Source organism: Dendropsophus ebraccatus, chromosome 5, assembly GCF_027789765.1.
Source record: "Dendropsophus ebraccatus isolate aDenEbr1 chromosome 5, aDenEbr1.pat, whole genome shotgun sequence".
NCBI lineage: Eukaryota > Metazoa > Chordata > Amphibia > Anura > Hylidae > Dendropsophus > Dendropsophus ebraccatus.
The window spans coordinates 62,554,009-62,581,669 of record NC_091458.1 but is presented as its reverse complement, the minus strand read 5'-3'; the positions used below and the strand labels follow the sequence as shown (position 1 = coordinate 62,581,669).

General features: G+C 41.7%; 1 protein-coding gene across 5 annotated transcripts in view; it reads left to right on the top strand.

Annotated features, from left to right (window-relative positions):
- Nucleotides 1-27,661, top strand: part of KIF5A (kinesin family member 5A) — a 95,127-nt gene that overhangs the window by 14,704 nt on the left and 52,762 nt on the right. For all 5 annotated transcript variants that reach the window (XM_069972268.1, XM_069972267.1, XM_069972266.1 and 2 more), the window contains exon 2: nt 25,639-25,726. In XM_069972268.1, coding sequence (XP_069828369.1) covers nt 25,639-25,726 — 88 coding nt within the window. The remainder of the gene's footprint in view (nt 1-25,638; nt 25,727-27,661) is intronic.

Here is a 27,661-nt window from a genome sequence, read left to right as displayed (position 1 = left end):
AGAACTAGTAATATGTCCGTTGTTCTTGGTTATTAGATCTGAATAACAGGAGGCCCCAAGACATGACATTGTGTAAGTGAACATGACTAACTTGGTATTCGACAAATATAGTAAGTCACTGTCAATGTGACAACTACATTTTAATCTTTTTTTTTTTTTTCTTTTTATATATATGGTTAATATTAGTGCTGAGCGAAACCTGAACACTGGACATTTGACTCCCGGCGGCTGGAGAGGATGGATGCAGCCTTATGGCTGTCAGGAACACATGGATGCAGCATCCATGTATTCATGTTTTCTGCAACTCCCTAGGGCTGCACTCAACTTTTCCAGCCACCAAGAGTCAAACGCCAAGTTTTTCAGGTTTGGCCGAACCTGAGCAATTGGTAAGTTCGCTCGCCACTAGATAATATGCGTTGTCTGAGTTTTCAGCACTTATGTACAGTACTTGGCTGTAGTGTAGGTAGGGGGATTCCTTTAGGAGTTTTTCTATATTGCAAGGATATGCCATCACTTTATGGCTGAGGGGACCCCTGGAACCCCTATATTCATAAAAGGGCTGTGGTGTTGTGCCATTGTGCAGAAGATCACTACGACCCCTTTATTCTCACAATCTGCAGGGGTCATATAGGTTGGAACCCGACCAATCATAACGTAATATCATGTTCCATCACCCCACAGAATACGTACACTGCTTTACTATACTGGCAGACAGATCCCATCCAGGTAGCTGATGTTCCTACAAATGTGCATACCATTTTGGTTGTGTTTCTGAAATCATAATTTGAGACTTAAAGTGCATACTAGGTTTATAAGTGTAAACCGAGAGCTACTGGTGTGAACAATGCTAAACGTTAGGCCAGATTCACATATATGTTCCATAAGCTGACTATATATTACAGATTGAACTTAACTCTGGCATAACTCTAAAGCTGTTTCGGAGCTCATTGCATCATAATGAATGATGAGTTGAAGAGTTCAGTCCATTATATGGAGTCAGTCTACGCACCGTATATCACAGCCTGAACACAGATGTGTGAATCTAGCCTAAATGCTATGAATGTGACCTTGTCACATTCCCCTTTAACTGGGGTTGATATAAAGCAGTGCTTCTCAAACTGTGAGGCGGGCCTTACCAGTGAGGTGGCACCCTCTTGGTCAGTCTGGTGAGGCATGGGCATTGCCTTAGTCTGTTGGGTGAGGCTCCAATAGAAAAAGTTTGAGAAGCACTGGTATAAAGGATTTAACTGGACTGACCACTAACTATAAGTATATTCAGAAACATATGGCTTGCTTTAAGGTAGTTCAGTGCCAATATCTCATGTCATCTTATAATGTCTTTGAGCAGTTGGTGCAGAACTATTTTTGGTTTTGAGGCCTGATCCGTAGACTGTGTGTAATGCCCTTGATGTGCACCACACGCTCTTCGGATGAGCAATACATTATGTAAGATTGTTATCTTTCAAGTTATTAAATGAAGACATATTTGCATTCTCCTGCTATTCTCTGGGTAAACAGGCTGCGGGGAGATGACTGACGAGTCGCTGCCTCTAATTTTCTAGGAGATATTGAGATTTCCAGCCACACACTACTATCACATCCATTATCTTTGCTCATAAGCCTGTTGTCCAAGGCTCCTTGTTTCCTCTGTCAGGGATACGTCAGTGTAATCTATTTCAGAAAGGATTGTGCTGAATACAGATGGATTTCCCTAGGTGCTTTCAAGAGATTTGTGTGTTTAATAACACTTCATAGTATACAAACATATCATCAACTATAATACCATACATATAGGGTTCAGATTGACAGCCAGCAGCTGAAGATGAGCCGGCCGCCAATCCTTCTGTGAGGAAGCAGGGGTGGCATGGTGACGGAGAGGTGGTCGGAGAGTGGGGTGGACGCCAGCAGTGTCACAGACACGCCTCTATGACACTGCCCCCAGGAAATAAAATACCTTTTTTTTTATCAAAGATGATGGAAAAGCAATGAAGATAAAGGTACTAAGGAAATGTTTGCTTAGGCTACATTCACACGTCAGTATCTTTTCAAGGATGAAAATCTGGATCCTCTATTTTTCATCCGCAATCCACAAAAAATTATCAGTTTTGCAACCATATTGTGTTCCGTATTTTTATCCGTTTTTTTGCAGATCCGCAAAAAAAGGTTTAGTGAAGAAAAAAAGAGGGGATGGCAAAAATGATGCCCCCCCCCCCCCAGAAAAGGTCACATAGTCATCTGGGGGCCATTTTACAGTCATTTTAATCAGGCAGGATATTTCTGGCAGGAGGATCTTGGAGATGTCATAAAAAATGGATCCGTGATACGGATGGTTTTGCGGACGGTTTTGCGGATTGAAATGTACTCTCTGCAATTTTGCACTCTCCATAAACTTCTATCAGGGTTTCCGTATGACCGTATGACAACATGTCCTATTTTTTTCATTACGGATTGCAGATCTGCAAATTTATTGGATGTATAAATAGCACCATAGAAAATAATGGGTTGTAACGGATTCAGTATTTCCAGGTCCGTGAAAACAGATGGAAAATACTGACGTGTGAATGCAGCCTTTGGCTGGGTTCACACTACGTTTTTGCAATCTGTTTCTTCATTTGTATTTTTTTTTGCAAAGAAACAGATGAAAAATGGATACATTTGTGTGCATCTGTTTTGATCCGTTTCTTTTTCTTTGACTTCTATTATAAAATAAAACAAATCCATTTTTTAAACATATCCAAAAACATAGTCAACTTCATTTTTTTATGTACGTTAAAAAAAATAGATCCGTTTTTTTTTTGTTTTTTTTATAATGGAAGTCAATGGAAAAACGGATCAAAACCGATGTACACAAATGCATCCATTTTCTTTTGTCATCCGTTTTTTGCAAAAATGGATTGCAAAAATGTAGTGTGAACCCAGCCTTAGTAAGGAACCTGTGACTGTAACCATGTATTTATGCATATATGTGCGGCCATTTTTCCCTTTAAGTATTGCATCGGTCCATGTAATAATGTTTACAATGTCATTCACTGGGGGTAGCTGTCCTAAAATCACTCCTTGGTAAATGCTTCACAGTTTTGACCCCATTTTCCCTTCTTGCTGCCAGCAGGTTGTGTGTTCTGGGCTGCCAGGGAGGGATTATGAAGATGACATATTATCTGTAGAATTAGCTGACAGTTATATAACACATGGCTTCAGATCATTACACATAGTGTTATCTAATAATATGTATTGCACTATTAGATAATTACGGAGACGAGAGATGGTCCTGGTGCTGCATGTACCATAGACAGGGAATAGGAACTTTATCATCAGAGGTATCATTGGTGCCATCAACAATACACTAAGCTGTTCATCCCAATAGCAATAAAAAAAGAAAGAAAATTAGGACCTTACAAATGGCGATCTTCCTGAAGTCCTGAATTGGATTTAAAATAACAACCTCTTGTACAGTGTTTGAATCTTTTCTATTCTAGTATATACACGATCTTTCCCTAAGGGCTCCTGGGGTTTCTAATGCATCCTTGTCAGTAGCAGCGAGAGTTGCTCAGTGTGACAGTCTTTTATAGCAATAAAAGAGGAGTTGTTGGTGTCACTGTGCCCTTGAAAGAATCATTATTTACAGCTCTGTTCCTTCCTATCGGAGGGCGTTGTAGAGTGCTCACCTAATGCAGGGATAGTGCTTCTATAAATGTGGAGGGGGTTTGCATTTGTTTATATATCCCTCATCAATGTGAATGGGCGCTGCTCTAGCAGTGACAACTATATGGGCACCATTATGGATACCGAGAGATATTGGGACTGGATATCATTTGTTTTCAGTGCTGACAATAACATCTGTGCATCCCTGCCATGTGACCATCCATATGGAATAATCTGCTGGGGGGGCACCACCTGTGTCCTGATTGGTTGCTCACCAAGAACTGTTTATGTAGCTTGTATTGGTAAAGGTGGGAGATGAGCGCAACTCGAACATGCTCGAGTCCACCCAAACCTGGAAGCCTCAGCATTATCGGTGATTATCGGTTAGTAAAGCCCTAGAGTCATGGAAAACATAGATACAGCCTATGGCCATGTTCACAAAATATATGTTACCTTGCCGTCTATAGGATCCCAGCCAGAGTGTATACACATAGGGGGACATTTATTAAGTCTGGCGTTTTCTGGGCCGGACTTAAAAATGCCCCCGCAGCTCCGGCGATACGGAGATTTATGTAGAGGCACACTGCCTCTACATAAATCCCATGCGCGCCGTTGCGCACGGCAGAAAACCTACACCAGCTATAAGCTGGAGTAGGTTTTCTGTGTATCTTTTGGTGGAACGAATGGTGAATCGCGTGGACTATGAGTCCGCGCCCTGCGTTCCGGTGATCCCAGAAGTTAGACCTTATGAGAAGAACAAAGTTCTGTTAACTTTTCTCTTTTTTTTTTTCCTGCCAAGAACAAGACCTCATATAGACAACAATAGACATAAGGCAGCACATTTAATGGAGCTTTGTCTAGCCCAAATGTAATTATAAGAAAATCCATTAAAAGTAAATAGGCAGCAGGAATTGTTTAAAAAAACTATTGGAAAGCTATCAACCAGACCAATGATGAGAAAAAAACCCTGATCCTGTCGAACGGTATTGAATATAGCAGCATAATGCGCATTCTGGCATCTGTTCCAAAGCCAGTGGAGAGGGTTGATTGATGGATTTGTTCCTTATTGTTTTGATACAATACACGTGGGTGAGCTGTCAGTATACCAGAAAATACTCTCTATAACCTTGAGATTTCTGTGTCAGGTTATAATCCTTGTCTTTGAAGAATTTTTTGTTTGCCAAGAATTGACTTTTAGGGGCATTAAAGGTATATTTCCATTACATGATATGTGATAAATGTCTAATAGATGTGCCTCCCTTTCTTAAACCCACACCTCTAGAATGGGGTCTTCCTGACCCATGTAGCCAGGGGTCGCTGGAAGAACAAAAACAGCAGAGTGGGCTGCACACTATTATTTTACATTATGACTACTTACTGCACATATATTTAGGTCTCAATCATTTGGGGCTGTTTGTGCGACAGAACTAGTGTCAAAGAGGTCTAGGGTGCCTGTTCTTCCTTACCAAGCACAGCACTTACTGAGTATGCTATGCCATAACATAGTACTGGGGAAAGTACTCTGAAATCTGTCAGTCTGGCATTATGCTGGGGGGTGATTTACAGCATGGAAGTGATTTGACAAAGCATCGGACTGCTGCTGCCGAGATCAAGGGGAAGCCTTGATTTACCTTTTAGGGAAAGTGAGAATCCTCGAAAGAAGGCAAACAGACTGCACACAGCACAGCCTAAGCTCCACTCCATTTCCCGACATGTATTCTGGTACTGAGCCGAACAACATGCAATAGACAGCAGATTGCTAGGAAGTGGGACACCTTAAGAGATGTTTTTCTGGAGTAACTTTGGGAGAATTAAGTGATTTACTTATAAGTTGGGAATCACATCAAGTTGTTTGAAATGGCAGTGACCCATTGATGAAATATCCTAATTTATATTCAGTTAATATCACTTGTTATTTAAAAAATAATGTTATAATATAAAATAATTTTATAATATACTATACATGCATTTTATATATTTCCTTTCCTATAACAGTAATCTATTATATATGTATCTACCTTCCCATCTGTCTACTCAGTACTCTAGCAAAGACTTCCGAATTTTATTGACTTGATCTCGGTCCTGGATGTTGGAAACCTTTACCCTGTCATAGATATAGTTTGTACGCTTAAGAACAACTGGGTCACCTACTATAAGCAATCCAGCTGTGTTAATATAAGAGCTTACACTAAAACGGCAATCTTCCACCAAAAAGTATTGAAACAGAACGAGATTACAAGCTTAAACTCAGACTGCACAAATCACAGGCGGCTCAAATAGAACATTTACTGGACATGGTTATTTGGCAACGTGCAGACCCTGACTGGTTATACTTAATGCTTAGGGGTTTTCTTTGCATCAGAGCCCTGCCAACCACTGGGCAACCATTAATCTGATTTAAACCTGAACGGGGAGGCAAATTCTGTGGTTTTAGAGTCAGATCAGTATCTGGAGTAAAAATGCTACAGAGAAATGCAAATTATATGCTTTCTGATAAACAGCTTTTATTATTTTTTTTGTGTTTAGTATTATTACTCTTATCTGACCACCACATATGCTTTAATTTATTGTCTTACAGTGGACTATATTGTGCAATCAATCATTTTATTTCATCTTTCATTTGCTAATTTAGCCTGGGAAAAATTAATGGGAAAATTTTTGGAGCAAAGTTGATTAATTGCCTGTGCCCAGGATGGACCATCAATCGCTCTTAGCAGTTCAGCAATTCACCATTAGATGACAGAAACCAGGTGATCATGGGAGCGGAAGCTGCCACCAATAAATGATGAACATGAGTCAAAAATTGAAGCAGATGAATGATGAGTAGAAACGAACTAGCAAAAACGAAACCTATTTATCTTTCCTTAGCTATTTATCCTAATGCCAGACACCACTGAACTTCACTGTGCATGAAAACATCCCTAAAGAAACCGAACAACGGGAGGATCTAGGATACAGAGATAGGATAGGGAGAAAAGGCGTTACAGTCAAAATAGGAAAAACAATTCCTACTACAAGTCACAGAAACAAGGACTATACAAGAATGTATGACAAACCAACTGGAATATAATTAGGCTAGAACAAGGTTTACATGTACAATAATATAATACATACTACACTGCCAAAGTAGTCATGATCAGCTGATTTACAGTAACATAGGATACTTAGCTTTCATACATCTGTGCTTCCTAAAATGCAAGTCACTGGAATAAACATGTTGGGAATTTTATTTCTAAAGCTTTCAGAACCATGAATACATAAATACAGTTGAGGACTATTACACAGACTGTAAGGCTGTCTGTGTTCACGGATCCGTGCGCACAGACAATTTTACAGCCCATTGCTTTCTATTGGGGTATTCAGACGTTCCGTGATTTCACGGATCTGTGATCCATTCCGTTTAAAAATAGGACGTGTCATTACTCGAAACGGAAGCAGGGAACGGATTCACCATAGAAATCAATGAGATCCGTATTTTTCACGAATGTACACGGATGTGACATCCGTGTTCATCCGTGAAAGACACGGATGTGATGTAATCAATGTAATTTAAAATACTGTAAAAAATCAGTGAAAAAAAGAACACGGATGAAAAACGGATCACGGATTTGCATGGATCACGGTGGTAGCTACCGGACCACAGTCACGGACTGGGAAAATCATTGAACGTGTAAAGGCAGCCTTCCTAAGAAACACATAATAAGAAACTGTAAGAAATAAGAAACTGTAACTAAGAAACATATAATGTAATATTCTGTAGGAAGCAATTAAAGAGGAGGTTTGGTCTTACTGAACAACCAGAATGCTGTGCTCTTATAGCTGTGTTCACATCCGTGTCATAGTTTAGTCATAAGTGGAAATTGTTACTCTAGATCTGTTGCATGGTGGACTCTTCCAGCAGTAGACATCAAATGGGGGGTCCACGGGGAGCTGCGAGAGTGGTGGCCCGGATAACATCATCTGGGCTGCCCATTCATGAGAGTGGTGGTCTGCTGCCGCCTCTCCTATTACACGGAGCGACGGGCAGCATAACATTGCTGTCATGATTGTTTTGGTAGGTCATGTTTAAAGACAACACATGCACAATGTTGGCTGATCATTGCCTTTTAACATGACCTATTACACCAAACGATTATTGCCCGGAATGGTCAGTAATCGACCAAGTAAGGCCAACAACCATTTGATGTAAAAGGGCCCTTAGTCAAAGGAATCTGTGACAGTAGGGTGAACAGAGCCTAAAATTCTCCTTTACTACAATGTACAGTCTGGTTTGGTCAGGTAAACTACCAGACAACAAATAAAAAGTGCCCACATTAGTGTACCCGAGAGACCTGGAAGGAGGCAGTAATTTGGTTTACATAATGCAGTAAAATACATATAATAGAATGAGAAATATGGTGTGTAAAGCATTTATTTTATAAGGTTCATAAATATTTTATCACAGGAGGTTGTATTTGTCACCCATTCTGTGTGTTATATAGACCTTTTCTCGGTAAGGTCTATAAATTATATTTATACGTCAGTAAATACATCATTGACCAAGATTGCTGCACATAAAGTAGGTTACGTTGTACTACCGCAACGTCTGAAAAATGAAGTTATGGGTGTTTATTATAAAATCAGCCCGTGGTCTGATATAATTTATATGTAATGTTTTATTCCTTTAAGGCAGGGTTCACACACTGTAAAATGACTGGCTATCAATATAAGATTTCATTCTGCTGCACACATTTTTCACTTAGAAGGCGGACCAGGATCCAAAAGTCACACATTTTGGAGCAAATAAATGTTTGCGCACAAATTGACACTAAAAACCCATGGCTATACTATTGATGAATTCCCCCAATCATTTTCATACTATCAACCATCACCACCAGTGGTCCAGTTTATGGCTAAGAGGTACACATGACAGAGGCCCCCTCCATCTAGAACAACCTCTATAACGGTCACTGAGCACACCCATAAGTCTTTCTCATTCATTTGAATAGGACAGGTACCATATATTGTGTGCAGTGGTCTGTTAGGCTTGCTGTAAAGCATATCACTAACTGCTATTAAATTGGCTCAGGCAAGATGGTAGCCCACATAATAATATAAAAAAAATAAATAAAATAAAATTACTATCTGAAAATTAAAACAGATATGAAGAAAGGAACACATTTCAGTATCTGGCCCTGATAAGTAGAAAAACAAAATCTAGGCTATGCATTCCCTTTAAGATGTTGTCTGGTAGCAATTACCATCTTTCTCTCTCTGCGGACCTTGGCTCTTGTCTTTTCGTTCTGATAGCTCAATGGAGGACAAGGGCACTGAGATATACAGGGATTCCTTGCTGGTTAGACTATTAAAATAAATTACTCTATTTATTGGAATTAATTTACATAGTAATTTGTTCTAATAGTTAAACTAAAGATTTTAGTCTCCTATCTATGTGGTTATAAATGAGCTGCTATATCTGACGACAGGTAATTCTGAAGTTCGTGGTCACAATCGTTTCCCCTCCACTTGTTTCTCACTAGTAATAAATCTTATCTGACAGAAGAACAAATTCCCTGTTGCCCTTTATATCTACAGTAGATACACACAGTCTACACCTGATCATTTATTAGGAGTCTTTTGCAACTTTTTTTTAATTGCTTAATCAAAAACAAATATTATCCATTCTTTTTCCATAACTTATTTTAGGCACAGTTCCCACTTCCTTTAGTTAGGGTGCTCATGTGGGGATGGTGGCTTTTTTTTGTGCACCTGTTTTTTTTACCATGCCCACTAAATCCATTAGGTGTATAGATATAGGATCAAGACTAAGCTGAGTGCTTAGATATGGTACGAGAACAAAGCTTACTGCATAGCTAAAATGAGGGAACTGTGCAAGGCTAAGGTTCATGTTTGCAGCAGCAGCAGATTCGGTTATATTTGTCCAGAAGAATAGCACAGAAGTATAGCTTCCATCAACATGTCAGACACAAGGGTGCAACCCAATGGATCCCGTTATAGCTTAGTAATAAAGCAGTGAAGCACCCATGGTGTTTGCCATGTGACAGATAAAGCACTCCAATGCAGTAAGTAATGGGACACTACAACATCTTGTTTGCGGAAAACTTGTTTCTCTTTATATATAAATCTTGCAATTTGAGAAAGAGGGCTCCTCCCTCGAAACGTAGCGTACGTGTCGACGTCATCGTTCTTCAGAGGGTGAGAGACTCGAAGGACAGAGACTTGCTAGCACCAAGCCAGGGTGTGAAGATAATCTTGCGTCTGTCCAACACACTGTGGTGACGTTTTTCTTTTTTTATGTTTATTTGTATTTTGGAGATTTTTCGTCTTTATTGTGAAAATTGCAAGATTTATATATAAAGAGAAACAAGTTTTTCGCAAACAAGATGTTGTAGTGTTCCATTACTTATTGCATTGGACTTAATACCAAGTGAGCGGTGTGCAGGCTTGGATTGGATAACATTCTCGATCCCCCTCTGCATCCATCCTGGAAGTCCCCATTGAGGCTCAGTGTATCTTTCTTTCATTTTGTCATGCCGGATGATCTTGCTTAGCCAATCACTGGTTGTAGTGGTGATCCACAGTTATTGGCTGAGCAGGCACTTAATGTTGGTCAGGAGAGCAGCACAAAGTACTGCTCATCCAGGACTGTTAGGATAAATGCAGTGGGGGATCAGGGCACTTGAGTATTATTCCCATTTTTATCCCAGCCTAAGGCCACGTTCATACGTCTTTTGACACCGGTCGTTCTGTGACCCGTGTCACAGAACGGCCAGTATCAGTTAAGATCATCGTAATTTCTGTTGAATTGGGATGTGTGCGCCTGTATCCCAATTCACCATTGCACACAATGGAGCGTGCGACCGTAGCCGCACGCTCCGTTGTGTGGAATCATATGTCTGTGTGGCCGCTATTCAATGAATAGCGGCCGCACAAAACTGACATGTCAGTTTTTCCTGCAGCTCATTGGAATCCCAGTTGGAGCATATACTATGTGTATACGCTCTCGTCGGAATTCCATTCATTCACATACAACGTGTCTTCTGCATAAATCACGGCCGTTGTTGCAAATTGCAACAACGGCCGTGATTTATGCAAAAGATATGTTGTGTGAACATGACCTTACTCTGTATAACATAGTTACATGGCACTGCACAAACCCTTTAAGCTGCTGAAAATAACTATTGATTCGGAGTTCACATGATTATGAGCCTCTGAGTGCAATTAGCTCATTGATTCAGTACATATACCACTTTTGATGTATATAGGAAAACTAGCAAACCAAAGTGCTATGTAGGTCATTTTGTGTAGTGCTGTCTAGATATAGAAAGCTCATAGTCCTAGGGCTATTATATGGGTCCATTAGTGACAAACGTCTCTGTTACTTTGATGTTTTTATTATAACATACAACTTTTTCAGAAATATGTGGTACTCTTTTTTTTATAGTTTATTTCTAGTTAGTCTCTGAAAAAGAAAGAATCATACATATAAGAAAGGGACGCAGCAAGACAGGCTATGAATTTAGGCTCCTGGGTGCGTGACATGAATATGAGTATCTTCTGTGAGAATCCCCAGGGTCGACCTGATAGCACCCAGCGCTTCATTTACAATGGGTTGCATAGTATTCAAATTGAGCTCAAATCTTCGGAATCTTTTATGGCCGACTGCTGAGAATTATGTAGAACACGTTCAGAAAGGATGGGAGTGGGTAAGCCGTCAGTTTCTGGTCGCATTAGCTTAATAATCTTCTCCGTTGGGATTGAGTTGCCATGACAACGGACAATGGTGATGAATAGCAAGTGACTGATGAGGTGTAATTGAACAGTAGACGAGTGAAATATATCTAGTACTATGCTAAAATTGTTTCAATGCATCAGTGTCATTTAAGAAGTAGAAGGCTTTGGCTACTAAAATATCCCTAATAGTTTAGAGCAGATGATCAATTGCATTGAGTCGCATACCCGGCCTTGTTTAGTTCATTGTATGCATGCAGCTATGGAAGCCGTAACTGAGTTCAGAGTAGGATGGGCAAATCCAAAGCCATGGGTTGGGCTGTGACATGACATAGTCTGGAGTGATCTGCCGTGTAAAGAGAGATGAAGAGCAGCAGAGGAGCACTCACATGTCATGGAAATCCATTTATAGCAGACAGAGGCAGCTCACTCTTCTTACAATCATTTGCTTTCATATTGATTGAAAGTGCTTTTAACAATTGGTTTGGGTTCTAGGCGGAGCTTACAATTCCCATATTGATTACACATCCAATTTGCAGCTAGATGTTGTATGTATTCAGGATGTGGATTCTCTGGCCAATGTTCAACCATGTCTGTACAAAAAAGTATCAATATTCTGTATTAGATATTCAAGTAGCGCCAACATATTCTGCATTAAAGGATATGTGTACTGAGTCATAAATAATAAACCAAACCAAAAGTGTGGAGGCTTTGCTCACAAGAGCTTACAATCTTTGGGAAAATTGGGGGAACAAGAGATAAAAGTGCTTGTTTTGTGCAGTGGGCCACCATCTTTTGTTCTTAACATGGTGGTGCCCAATAAGGTGCATGAGATAGTCACCAATCGATGTCTGTGTGTGTAGGTCATGGGTTTCCAAACCTCGGCGCTCCAGCTGTTGCATGATGGGAATTGTGGTTTTGCAACAGCTGGAGGGCCGCAGTTTGGAGACCCATGGTGTAGTTATAAAAAAATGCATTAGGGTGTATGGAGGGTGGCAGGTACTGTTGAATTACGATATTAGGGTTCTGGTGAATCATTTTGTGAAGGGAAAGTAAATGGGAAGGAGACAGATTATGGAATGAGATAGGCCTGCTAAGATTTGTTTTAGGAAACACTTCGAACTAATAGAAATAATCTGATTTTCTATTGCATCCAGAGAAATGGTGCAGCATGAATGAAGTCATGTCAATGGGGGACCAAGTTAGTTCTAGATTGTTGGCAGAATGTAGATCACAGAATGCATGACGGACAGAGATAAAGATGGATCTATGGGAAGGTTCAGCACTGCGGAGAGCTTAGTGTTTGACTGATCAGTTTAAACTGGTTTACCCTCTAGTGGGTAGACATCCGGTGCAGTGACTGGCACAGGAAGGAGGCATCAATAAAGCTGTTAGACGGAAAGATAACCCTGGCTGCTGCATTCAGGGTGAAATGAAAATGGGAGAGTTTGGAGAGGAAATGGGGATGTATTCTTTTTTTGATTTATATAGGAAAATGCCACACTGGAAATAAATAATGCACAGGATCTTTAACTCACTAAAGGCCCTATAATGCAAAACAGTTATCGGATTTACTTCAAGACAATAATTGTTTCATATAATATGTTACATGTTAATAGGACATGAAAAATGTTGGTTGATCGTGGTCTTTCAACATGTTAAAAGGGTATGATTTGAGGAGCAATGGTCTGCTGCGAGTAGCCACTCCCGCAGCTGCCTACTCACTGTCTGTACGTGTAATAGCACAGGCAGTGAGCGGGAAGCGAGTGCTTAACTGACAGGTTGGCGCTCGCTTCTTCAGGTTTATTGTGCTGTGTACTTTGGCCTTAAAGGGAACCAGTCACCCCGTGGCCCCCGGCAGAAACTGACATACAGTGACATAAAGGTCAATATACTTACCACATCGCTCCCGGTCCCGTCCCGGATCCCGTTGTTGACACGGAGAAATCGCCGATTCTTCTTCTCGCGCCCATTATGGTAATGAGCTGAGATGAGTCCAACGTCCATAGGAAATGACGGTCGAGTCCAACTTATTCATGAGGTCCTCTTCTCGTCGCCGCCCATTCACGCCTCCTGGAACTTGATTGACATCTTCAGTCTTCTGACGAATTCCCGCGCAGGCGCCGTTGCGATGGTCTCGTCACCTCTTCTGTGCCTGCGCCGTAAACAGGATACATGCTCGAGACAATCGGCACACGCGCAGTAAACAGTGAAGCTGCGGAGCGGCTTCAATTGTGAACTGCGCATGCGCCGAAAACGACTGTCACGGCGCCTGCGCGGGATCCGGCGAGGAGAAAGAAGACGAGGAGGAAGAAGACCCGGCGTCAATCAAGTGTCGGAGGCGGGGAGAAGGCTGGACTTCGGGTCTGGCAGCGCTCATTACCATAATGGGCGCGAGAAGAAGAATCGTCGATTTCTCTGTGTCAACAACGGGATCTGGGACGGGACCAGGAGCGATGTGGTAAGTATATTGACCTTTATGTCACTGTATGTCAGTTTCTGCCGGGGCCACGGGGTGAATGGTTCCCTTTAAGACCATATGACACCATATAACATAGGGGCCTTTCACATAGCCTAACAGCACAAACCAATGTTGATCAGCGAGATCAGCGCTCGCTTGCAGAGCCTCGACAAGGCTCAATCAGTTGTGCGGTCAGGCCACATGAATAATTACTCTATCATTAATACAGACTTATAACTAAATCATTGGCAGCAACACATCCTCGTTTATACAGGAAGATATGCGGCTGACTAACATTTATTTATTTAAATGGCAGCACAAAAGATGCAATCAGCCGATGAACAAGAGATTTCTCATTTGCCGACTGATTGCTGGCCATTTTACACTGGTTGATTCCCGACAGTGATGGTTACTGACCAAATATTGGCCCATGTAAAACGATGTTTACTGATTATAACATTTATAGTACTTAAAGTGACACTGTCACCTCCTTTTTGCATTCTGACATCTCTACACAGGTGTAAAGAGTAAATTTAGCGGTTTTCATACCTTATTTTATATCATACGTCATGGTGCTTGTTCAAGTAAAAAGTCATCTTTTATCAACTGCAGCTTGTGTTAAGTGGGCGGGGCCTCGCAGCATTAGCAGGACAGGCTGGCCTAAAGGTCTAGGCCCCACCCCCTCTAGGTCGGCCCACCGATAGGCCTCAAGGAGGCGGGGACAACGGGGCTAAGTGGCTCTAATGCCGCAAGGCCCCGCCCACTTAACACAATCTGCAGTTGATAAAAGATGATTTTTTACTTGAACAAGCACCATGATGTATGATATAAAGTAAGGTATGAAAACCGCTAAATTTACCCTTTACATCTGTGTAGAGATGTCAGAATGCAAAAAGGGGGTGACAGTGTCACTTTAAAGAGAACCTGTCACATGCAACACAAAAATTGATTATTATTGAGAGTCTAGTAGGCCAGAGCTTTTTGTGTTGCATTGTTGGTTTGTATCTTGAGTATAGGTGACACACTGTTGCACTTGACATCCATTTTCTAGTGAGCTGCCCAGTTCTGTATTGATGTGTGTACCGCAGGGTTCTGTAAATGGCTATACCCCAGGATCTGCTATCGTACCAGACAAAACAGATGTTGGTCACCTAGTCTTGTGCTGAGTAAATCAAGAATCCTGTCCTGAAATGGGTGCCCCTAACCTAAAACATGAGCCATAAAACAGATACTACACATTTGTCCTGAGCTATCTATTCTAATGCATGAAATGTTATATTAAAAGGGTATTCCGGGGAAGAGCAGTGACTCTTTTATATGATGTATCTTAACATTACACCGTTTGGAACCATTGTATTCATGGTCGCTCTAAATAGCAGCTGACCCCAGTGTCTGGCAGGATGTTTGGGTCCCTGCGGAGAGTGAAAACAGATTTCAGCTCTTGGACAGCTCCCCAAGGCTGAGCTTTTTTTCTTATCACAAGCAGTCACAGCCTGAAGGAACACAGAGCCACATCAGCAGCGTTGATGTAAGCGAGGATGAAAAATAAGGAAGCGTTGCCCTGAGGAAGCGGACTCAGCATTATTCTAATTCCACTCATACAGACCAGAAATGTTCAGCAAGCCTGTGTCGCTGCAGAAAGAAAAATTTAGAATTCAATTATTAAGCTCACGCCAAGATCTTTGGTGTAATGCGGATTCCCAAGCTAGGTAAGGAAGAAGAAGAAAGGATAGACTTAACCTTACACGAAGCAGTAGTATGTACGCAGCCAAGAACAAGGACAGCTGTGTTTTTCCTTGCGCTGTTGAGATAAGGAAGAAGCAAGATGTTCACGTAAATTGGTCCCTTGGAAATCACTGCAATTACAAAAAACCTTTCTGTATGGAATATCAGAGTAGCAGATGACTCCTTTCCTTGAATACTAATGTATTAGGTTACAGTGAAAAATCCAGAGGGTGATACCCTGTGGGCAGTGTCCTCCTTTTATAGGAGTATAACCAATGATTTTTTTTGTCTAATGAAAACACTTTTTTTTGTATCCATGGTGACATTGCTTAATTCTTGGCTGCTTTTATTGAATAGAACTTATGACACAGAGTGACAAGAACATGCTTTGGGGTGTACTCCAAACATTCATATTCATTCATTCATATTCAGCGAATAAGGGACGTCCATTGAATTTAGTGGATCGAACGTAGTCTGCTAGTGTCTACATTCTGTCTGTTTCTGAGTGTATAGAAATATTAAAATATAAAATATAAAAAATATATAAAAGATGACATTTTCTCTGGTCATGAATCTGCTTAGAAAATCGCTCAGGAAAGAAGAGAGACGATCTCACTGCGTAGGAGATGCTGCAGCTTGTACTATATGTGAACACATACAGGCTGCAGAAGAAAAGTAAGCTTTAATAAAGACCTCTAGGAATAATAATAAATGAAATGCATTTTTTACAGCTTTGGTTCAGATTCTAGACAAAGTTGGGTACTCCATGAATTTGTCTAACCCTGATCTAAACTGCTTGTTGTCCATCAGTCTTGTCCTACATTCCACTATTAAAGGGGAACCATTAGCAGGTTCGTGCACATAAACCTGTGGATATCCCCCTGCAGCTGTGTACCTCATGTTAGCAGTGCCGGTCTTCTTTTTTTCCGTCAGTCCCCACATTTTGGAGCAGGTTGCTAACAGCAAATATGCAAATCCTTAGGAGCACTGGAGGCTGTTGCTCGGACACATAGAGCACCACCCTCGACTCACCTAGCCGTCCCTTTTGTCACTGTCTACTCTGCATATTCATACTTGCATACTCTTTCCTGGCATACATGCATACTTCTTCCTGGCATGGAAATTGTAGGTATATTTGTGTAATGTGTGTGGATGATCGGAAGTTGAATAGATGGGTCCAGAAAAGGGTGCTAAGGAGAGGTTCTTCGTATTCAGGGACGCAGCTCTTCCTGCATATGCGCGAAAGTGAGTGGCATAATTATGTATATATGAATATACATAGTAGGCGAAAACTGAAGAGGCGGCTGCGTGGGCCAAGTCGGTGCTCCTAAGGACCTGGTTTGCATATTTACTGTTATCAAACTGCTCCAAAATGGTGAGACTGACAGAAAAAAGATCAGCACTGCTAACATAGAGATAAACTGCTGCAGATGGATATGAGCAGGTTTGTTTGCACAAACCTGCTGATACTTCCCCTTTAAGATAAAAGAAAACATTGCTGTAATGACCATGTCTGATGAATTTAATATAGCAGATGGCTTTCTCCAGAAGCAACAATCATCTTAACAAGCTTTCTGTATGTGTTCTCTTTATCTTGTTACTAACCTTCAGGGCTTCTTCCCATCTTTTTTCTTGTACATTCACTCTACTTCCCTGATGTCTGCTTCTGTACATGTAGAGGAAAGGGCTAACGCTGGAGCAATCTCTACTGTTGTGTCACTGTTCATCTTTCTTGTTGCTAGAATAAATAAATATATATATATATATATATATATATATACAGGTGGTCCTCGACTTACGACGTTAATCCGTTCTTGCGCGGCGTCGTAAACCGAATTTCGACGTAAGTCGGATCATACATTCATACAGTACTGTACCATAATAACAGTACTGTGCTGTAAACACCTAGCCTATCCTAAAACCTACTGTATGCTAACACAGTACCCTACATAAGTATCAATAAACACATAGGTACATCAGGTGGCATCAGCAGAGTCTGGCTTAGGTCAGCCAGGAGACTCGTTTTTCTCAGTCTGGAACCTGTCACTGTATAGTATAGTACAGTACTGTACTGTATTCTTCCGCCACTGCACGTACTCGACTTACGACGGAACCGCGTAGGTCGGAACAAAGCGTCGGAACCACGAAACGTCTTAACTCGAGACCGTCGTAACCCGAGGACCACCTGTATATGTATATTTATATATGTAAAAAAAAACTGAGGCTCTGAAAATAATCACAGCGTAAACAGGCCCCTCCCCAATAATGTTTGGTGCAAAAATGTGGGTTTACAACACGGGAATTAGGCTACATTCACAAATCCACATATTGGGGGGGGATTTATCAACGTAAAAAGTTCTATTTTTGGCATAAAACGGCCAGATGCCTGTTTTGCAAATTAAATGTTCACATTATCCCAGTTTACGCTGCTTGTGCCAGGGGGGCGGGGATGGGGGCTGAACGAGGGGGGGGGAGCACGGACTCTAGGTCTCCTTAATTTAGGATTTCGTGCATGGAAAAATGATAAGGAAACCTACGCCAGCTGAGAGCTGGCGTAGGTTTTCCTCCGTGCGCTCAGGATTTATGTGGAGGCAGTGCGCCTCTACATAAATCTGTGTACTGTCGGCATTGTGAAAAACTTTTTCAGCCCGGAGCAAAAACGCTGGACTTAATAAATGTCCCCGTTGTGTCTACAATAACGGATAGCATGCGGACCAGTTCATTTCTATGGCCCCATACACACACCTGTAGGTGTCACAGATCAATGCTGGGGCCATTCAGGAAATACTGGAAGGCCCTAGTATGGGCGGCAGTTGCGACATGGATCACCCATTGACAATGTATGGGTCCGTACAATTGCAGATGTTTACAGATGCACATCTATACTGTCATAGTGTCATCAGTAGTGGCAGGTCCACCGCTGCAGACAGCTCTATCGATGTGTGAATGTAGCCTTAGGCTAGGATCTGTCAGTATTTTTTGCGGCACAGATCACGGCACCAAACATGGGTGTGTGAACAGTAGGGCTGGGCGGTATACCGCAAAAATACCGATACCGCCACTGGCGTCGGTTAACCGACCTCAACTTTGCCAGGACGGTATCTGCGGTATTTTTCCTCCCCTCACCCAGCGGCCGCATGCTCTGCTCCACTCAGGCTTCCTCGCGTCTCTCTTCCTCCGCTGCCTGGCCTGGGTAAAACTATTCTGCTGTCTGGGGGGGGGCGTGCGCCATGTGTGACGCTCGGCTCAGGACACTGATAACAGTGCTGCTGGGGGTAAAGAAGAAGGCTGGAGATCCGACAGGCTGTTTCCAGGTAGCAGCTCCCCCTCCAGTGTGTGCTCATCGCTGCTGCCGGACGGCTCTGGAAGCTGCACTCACAGCGAGCCGTGGCCCCCCCTCTCCCTCACATACAGCGGCTGCAGGGGGTCAGGTATAGGTCAGCACATCCTCCCTCCACCGGGCACCGCACTCTGTCCCGCGCAGGAATCCTCGGCGCCCGTTATCATTTGTCAGTGTTGGAAGCAGCCGTGTGCGACGCTCTGCCCGGGACACTGACAGCAGATATATGTGACAGGGAGGATTCCTGTGCGGGAGAGAGAGAGCGGTGCCCGGGGGAGCAAGGAGGTGCCGACCCCATACCTGACCCCAACTGTATGTGCTGGGGTGGGGGGGGGGTCAGGGCAGAACAGCAGGTAAAATAGATAGATTGATATGAGAGAAATTAGATAGATTATAGATAGATAGGGAGATAGATATGTCTCATATATCTATCTATCTATCTATCTCTCCATCCATCCCTCCATCTCCTATCTATCTAGTATCTACTATCTGTATATCATCTATCTCCTATCTATATATCATCTATCTCCTATCTATATAAAATCTATCTATCTATATTAGATCGATAGATTATATATAGATAGGAGATAAAGATATGAGAGAGGAGATATATTATAGATAGAAGATATACAGATCGTAGATAGATACAAGATAGACAGATAGGACTTCTATCGATATACTGTATAACCTATCTATAATATATCTCCTCTCTCTAATATCTATCGATCGTTGATCGATAGATAGCTATAGCAAACAATATAGGCAGCACTGTGGGTGCCAGCAGACAAATCCTAGACCTTGGATCAAATCAGCTAGTAAAAAATACTCTGCAGCACTCTGATGGTAGTACAAATGTGGAAATGTGGATTTATTCCATAAAATGATGTGCAGCAAACTTTATAAGTAAACCACAGGGTTCTGGCATCTCCTATGTCTCCTAAGTGCCACTTGAAAATGGCATAGGAGACGCCGAAACGTCGTGTTTCAAATGGGTGTGGTTTTCAAAAGGGGGCGTGTCAATTATCGCTCAATTTATCGTTACCGCGGCAATATGTACGATAAACCGCTATATTAATTTAGGCCATTATCGCCCAGCCCTAGTGAACAGGGCCATTCAAATGAAAATGTAGGTACCGTATTTTTCGGACTATAAGGCGCACCGGATTATAAGGCGCATTACCAAAGAGCGCCTGCTAAAATGTCTAGGTTCATATATAAGGCGCACCAGATTATAAGGCACACCCGGATATTAGGCGCACCGGATTGTAAGGCGCAGCGCAGCATTGACAGGCTATGGCACACTGAAGCAGGCGGGATTCCGTGGTGGAGAGTTCCGCCTGATTTACTCAGTTTGAACTTACTCTAATTTAAGTGAAGAATTAATTCACATATAAGGTGCACCGGACTATAAGGCGCACTTTCGATTTCTGAGAAAAGTATAGGATTTTATGTGCGCCCTATAGTCCGAAAAATATGGTAGTCTGATATCAAATATTACGGATGTGTGAATTTCGTCTTAGATTGTAAGAATAAAGGGGTTATCCAGGTTTAGAAAAACATGGCTGCCATCTTCCACACCTAAATTGGTGACAAGAGTGGTGCTGTCTCTGGAAGATGGCAGTCATGTTTTCTAAACCTTGATAACCCCTTTAAGCTTGTAAATGGTGACAATCACTGTACAGCGACGTGAAATTAGTTATTTGACCTATATGAGAAGAGAATTTATTTAAATAGTCCTTTCAGCATATTTTTTCACAGTTAGCTGCTATGTGTGTACTTGGGATGTAGCACCATTTCTGGAAATAAAAATCCTTATATATGCCTTTTTTTAACCAGACTTTCTAATTTTCATTGGTCCTTGAGCTAATAGGGGAGACTAGCTGCTTTGTCTCCCATACACTGTACACTTACCGATAAGAAGATCCTGATTTGCTTTGTGAGCAGCTTGGAGAACATTATAGAGCAACACTGAGCAGTGTAAGCTGTGAATTGTGCACTATTAGATAAACACTTACTAGATCATTCAACCTGGGCTCTATGTCTCTCTCTGCCTCTGTCTCACTCAGCACCCCTCCCCCCATCCCCTTCATAGACCTAGGCGAACTTTTGAGTTAACACAAGGTAAATTTGTTACAGAAATTTCTGTGACTGAAAATCGATTCTATTCATCAGAATAGACATATGGGAAAGTTGGAGAAATGTCTGTGAATTGCTGTGTGGGAATTTACCCTTTAAACTTTGCTGAATTTGGTGATGTTTTAAGCAAATTATTAGTTTAGGGGCGAAGGGAGGAGGGCAGGAGCCTGATAAGTGAAAAAAGAGTCATTTTCCTCTAATAAGATATACTACACTGCTTCTTATATTAGCTTGTACTGTTGATTTATGCAGAGTGTTTTGAAAGGTGAGTGATCATTTAATTATATCTACATTATGCATTTGCATCCTTCTAGTCACTGACAATTTTCTTTTGCTCTAGCTGTCTAAATATCTCAGTACTTGTGACTTGCATTATGATAATGAATGGGGAACTTGTAATTTATATTCTCCGTACATAGCATGGTAGGTCATAATAAGTTGTAGACTTCAGGAGCCAGTAGCAGATGCCAGGTACATTAAAGTCTGCTTGTCATCTGTCTGGCTTGTTTTCAGGTTAGAACTCATAAAACCCTGCGCTGTGTAATGACCACGTCTCATGATCTTAGTATAGCGGATGTCTTTATCCAGAAGCACCAATCATTTTATCAAGCTTGGTATATAAGTGGTTTCTCTCATTGGCACATCCTTCTTTTGGTTCTTTTATAGGCAAATATAGATAGACGTTTGATCTACCTACCTGGATTCTGGTAATTTTTCTAACCAAATGAAAACCAACCAAAGTTAGATCAACTAATGATTAAACGTGGTGTAGGATTCTGCTCACGTACCTTTCTTATACCAGTGCACCTTTCTAGTAAATACACATGGTGTAGCCCACAGATTAGTTAATAGTAGTGCATCCAATGGCCAGTAGTAAGGGGCATTATTACTGAATGGAGACACTAAGGGGGCACCAATACTGAGAGGGTAGCACACTTACTATGCAAAAGACGTGATTTATTTAAGGGGCACCATTACTTTAAGGTAGTACCAGTATTGTATAGGACACAAAGGTGTACCAAAATTACATTTATAATCAATGGAACGGGCGGGTCAGATAATGCTATTGGGGCAGGGCAGTTCTCCCAATAGTGCTCCCGGCTGAATATTACGCCGACTAACATCGCAGGATCGGGGCAGAAGAGGAAGGGAAGACACATACCTTCCTCCTCAGTGTCCTCATATAACCTGCTGATAGTTCTTCTTAAAAAATATTGTAGCCTGAGGCCATTGTAAGGCTATATTCACACGTAGCAAAAGAAGCGGAATTGCCACCAGCCTCCCTGTCATAATGCCGCCAGCCTCCCTGTCATTATGCCGCCAGCCTCCCTGTCAGAATCACAGTCTATGAGAGGCTCAAGCAGCTCCTCTCTCCGCGAGGCGCACAAGCCCACCGTAGAGTGTCATTATGACAGGGAGGAATTCTGCCACTTTTGCTACGCGTGAACGCTAGTAGCCTAAGTTGAGCGACCACTGTAGTTACACAACAGCTAGAGGGCTCCAGCTTGGAGATCACTACCCATAAAAGATTATAGAGAAATTGCTGGCCTACCTATGATGTCGCAGTGCTCAGCAAAGAGCAGACACCAGTTTATAGTTTGTTTTTTATACTTGCTTCATTTGCTTAGATTTGAGGTCTGTAGGGAGCACAGCGAGCCTCCTAGTTTGGGTAATTGCTCATTGTGGTGAGTAAGAGGTGTTCTTCTCTGAACATGAGCTGGAGTAATTAATAATAAAGTACCAGTTGGATTCATGTTAATGGGAATGTTAGAAGCTTTCATGGTGACCCCTATGATGTTCTCCAGAATCCTGTAAAGAAAGCGTTAGACTTTGTGATATATTCTCTCTCTATACAAAGTAGTGTAGACAGTGTAAGGTAGTGTTCCCTTTAACAACCAATTCTGCAGACGCGTATAGCCTTGCTTACCTGTCTAACCCAGTTTTGAAATTACCAAAAATCCATTTGTTTTGGGGGGGTTTGTTCTGTATTCTGTTTCTGTACTTCCTGGTGGAGCAGTTGTACACAGTACTACAGGTTCCAGAATTCAATGCTTTCCCTTAGCTGTTCATCACAGTCCCCCCCCCTTCCCATTCCCCGCCCAAATCTGTTGCAGAACATCTAGGCTGTGTTCACACATTGCAGTTTTATTGTGTTACTGAATTATTTGCAGTACTTTATCATTTCATTGTGTTCCCACCCACACAGCACACTGTATTCTCTACCTGTAACAGCGATATTGGAACTTTTTGAATTACATTTTTTTTCTATTCATATCCAGACACATATTATGACCAAGCATCTTTTATCTTTGAGGTTGAGCCCGACAATAAGGACTTTATCCGATATTATCTTACATGAGGTATACTGTTTATGCCTTGTTTTTTGTCCTGGTGGGATTGGCAGTGCCGGCTCTGATCCTCTCTGCTGTTTAGCATTATTTAATTGTGTTACTGCATCATTTTTGTGGAGACGCTGCAGTACTGCCTAATGTTTCTACATAAACCCCCTGCGCACCAGTGTACGCACATAGTGAAACATAGTGAAACCTTTCTTAAACATTTTTCAGCATAAAAAATGTTAAATTGAGCGAACACAGAGCCACCCCTCGTTCTGCCCCTCCCCGCCCATCTGGCGCGACAGGCCATTTGCATTTGGCCCCTCTATGCCAGAAAATGGCCACTCCTCACCATAATAAATGTCTCCCTATATATGTAAACTTCTGGTTTTAGTTTTGTATTAAGTCGAAAATTTTTATTAAAGTATTGTATTAGCCCCCCAAAAGTTATACAAATCACCAATATACACTTATTACGGGTAATGCCTATAAAGTGCTTTTTTCCCTGCACTTACTACTGCATCAAGGCTTCACTTCCTGGATAACATGGTGATGTCACGACCCGACTCCCAGAGCTGTGGGGGCTGTGGCTGCTGGAGAGGATGATGGCAGGGGGACACTGAGGGACACAGGGCACTGGAGGGACACTGAGCATCCCCCTGCCATCATCCTCTCCAGCAGCCACAGCCCGCACAGCTCTGGGAGTCGGGTCGTGACATCACCATTTTATCCAGGCAGGGAAGCCTTGATGCAGTAGTAAGTGCAGGGAAAAATTTTTACAGTATCTACCCATTTTCTATGTGCCTCAATATAAGGGGGATTTCTCCTAATAGCTCCATGTCCTTTGTGTGCCAACAATAATAACTTTTATATGGATTGTAGACTTTTTTTAGTAGCAGGTGGGTTACTTATACTGTATGCTCATGCCTTTTCTAAATATTTTCTCATAGTCTTTCTTTATACCATATATTATAATGCATTAACATGGTTGCACAAAGCTTTTACATACCACACATTTTCTTTAAGTGAAATATTTAAAAATGTGTGTTCATCTATAAAACACGTGTGGTCAATAACTGTGTTCTGAAACTGCTATAGCTTGTGGTAACACAAGTGGTTTGGCCGTGCAGTGTGTATGTGACCCCAGCCTTACAAGACAGAACTACAGTGACTGTGCTAGCGTACTCTGGCTTATAAGGGCAGATTTTCTTTGGAAGTAATAGGTGCTTGTACTGCGCCTTCACAGCAGAGATATTGAAAACAGCAAGCAACTGATACAGAAAGTAAAATGAAATAATGTTCCCTTATCAAGTGAAGGAGCAGCATTTGTTGAGTACCCTTTTAAAGGGAATGTATCACCTAGATTTTTTCTCCTTGATTAGGGCTTAGAACCAAAACATGTTTTTCTTTTTTTATTGAATCTGTTTTGTTTTTCTGATTGTAGTGTTTTCAATTACATTTAATTGATGTTATTATGGGGTGGCCATTTTACCTGTTTTACAACTTTTAACAGCATTTGGAGAGATGCTTTACAGCAAACCCCATGGACATAAGTACATACTTGTATGAATGATGGGATTTCACAACAGGCAGTTTTTTCTTGGTTGCACAACAAAGTATTAGGCTGGGTTCACACAACGTATATTTCAGTCAGTATTGTGGCCCTCATATTGCAACTAAAACCAGGAGTGGATTAAAAACACAGAAAGGATTTGTTCACACAATGTTGAAATTGAGTGGATGGCCGCCATATAACAGTAAATAACTGCCATTATTTCAATACAACAGCCATTGTTTTAAAATAACAGCAAATATTTGCCATTAAATGGCGGCCATCCACTCAATTTCAACATTGTGTGAACAGAGCCTTTCTGTGTTTTCAATCCACTCCTGGTTTTGGTTGCAATATGAGGACCACAATACTGACTGAAATATAGGTAGTGTGAACCCAGCCTAATTACTGCGTAGCTCTAGCCTTAACTGAAGCAGAACCTATTTACCTATGTGGGAGAGTTTTTAGGCATGTTCTGTGACCCGTACAGAGGTCATTGCCAGGTAGAGGGGTAGATAGAGTAGGGACGATCGTCAGTTGCTAATTGCTTGATCCCATCTTATCTATATACTGGTATCACCATGATGATGCACACTGAAATTCATTACATACCAGGCGGATACAATATTTAAAAAAAATATATAGAGATCTGTAAATAAAAAGCAACTGTCATTTTATTATCTATTTGCTTCAATCATTTCCTTTTTTGTCCTAGGGAAAACCGTATGCTTTTGATCGCGTGTTTCCACCAAATACCACTCAGGAGCAAGTTTACCATGCCTGTGCTATGCAAATTGTTAAAGGTAATACAGTTATACATGCTATAATCTTTATCTTTCTTCACTAAGGCCAGGTTCAGACTATGTAAGTGTGCGGCTGTATTTGCGGCTGTAATTGTGCGGCGGTATTTTTGGTGGTTCATGCGTACGCTGGAAAGTATAGGATATACGGCTACACAGTGCACACTATGTATGAATCTACGGCCTGATCGTAAACGGACCCGTAAAAAATGAACAGGACCATTGTTTGCGGCTAGAAACGCGGCCGTGGATTGACAGGCGGTCCGTACGGAGTACTTCAAAAATAGCCGGCAATGATGCCGAATGCCGATGCCTCTAATAGTTAATATATTAAATTAATAAAACACATTTTCTTTGTAATAAAGTCCCTTTCGTTGTTCAATAATTTAATTCTAACGAATCCATCATTTTGCAATTAAATATACTGTTAAAATAAATATATATATAAATAAATGTATATTTATATATATATTTATTTTTTGACAGTATATTTAATTGCACAATGATGGATTCGTTAGAATTTATTTCATCGAAAATGTGTTTTATTAATTAAATATTAATTAGTACAGAAAGCTACATAAGCCGTTAATTCATATTGCCGGCAAAAGAGCATTCTGTACTAATCATCACTTTACTTTAATGAAAACATCAAATGTTTCTTCTAATTATGTTATCACAATAGCATTATTTGAAGAAACATTTAGAATTATATGTGCGCTCAGCTGATTGGCTGATCGGCTGAGCGCACATATAATTAGCGGGTCCGCAGCACAGTGACTTCATTGTGCTGCGGACCAGCGAAGAGGACACATCGGGGTGAGTATAGAGCTCTCCCCACCCCCTCCCCAGCACTGCACCCCTCCCAGCAAGGAAGGGGGGTCAGTTAACCCCTTCCTTGCTGGGATGGGTGCAGTCTGACATCAGTCTGGCCCCCAAGGGGTTAAGGGGGATGCAATACATCCTCCCTTAACCCCTTGGGGGCCAGACTGTAAGCAGCGATCTGTAAAGATGCTGCATACTGTAAGGAGCACAACACCGCTCACAATGATGGGTGTTGTGCTCCTGTTTGTGTGTTTTTTGTGTGTTTCTCCCTTTTTGTTTTTCAGATATCGGTATCCTGGGGATTACGTCAGATTCCGTGGACTACGTCGATGACCAGCGTTTTTTTTTTGTTTTTTTTTTTGGGTGTTTTTATTTGAATAAAAATTTTTTTTAACTTGTGTCTTGTCTTTATTTCTTTACTTTATAGACTTAGTAGTGGAAGCCGTCTAATAGACGGAATCCATTACTAAGTTGGGGCCTAGTGTTAGCCGGTATAAAATGGCTAACACTAACCCCCTATTATTACCCCAGTACCCAATGCCACCAGGGGTACTGGGAAGAGCCGGGTGCCAGTGGTCCCGGAGCGTCAAAATTGGCGCTCCTGGACCGGGCGGCAGCAGGCTGGTAAGATTTAGGCTGGGGAGGGCCTAAACCAATGGCTCTTCCCTCCCTGGTGTTACCAGGCTGCTGTCGTTTGGTTTTTAACCCGGCTGGTTATAAAAATAGGGGGGACCCTATGCGTTTTTTTTTTTTAAATAAATAAATAATTTAAAAAAACCGCATAGGGTCCCCCCTATTTTTATAACCAGCCGGGTTAAAAACCAAGCAACAGCAGCCTGGTAACACCAGGGTGGGAAGAGCCATTGGTTTAGGCCCTCCCCAGCCTAAATCTTACCAGCCTGCTGCCGCCCGGTCCAGGAGCGCCAATTTTGACGCTCCGGGACCACTGGCACCCGGCTCTTCCCAGTACCCCTGGTGGCATTGGGTACTGGGGTAATAATAGGGGGTTAGTGTTAGCCATTTTATACCGGCTAACACTAGGCCCCAACTTAGTAATGGATTCCGTCTATTAGACGGCTTCCACTACTAAGTCTATAAAGTAAAGAAATAAAGACA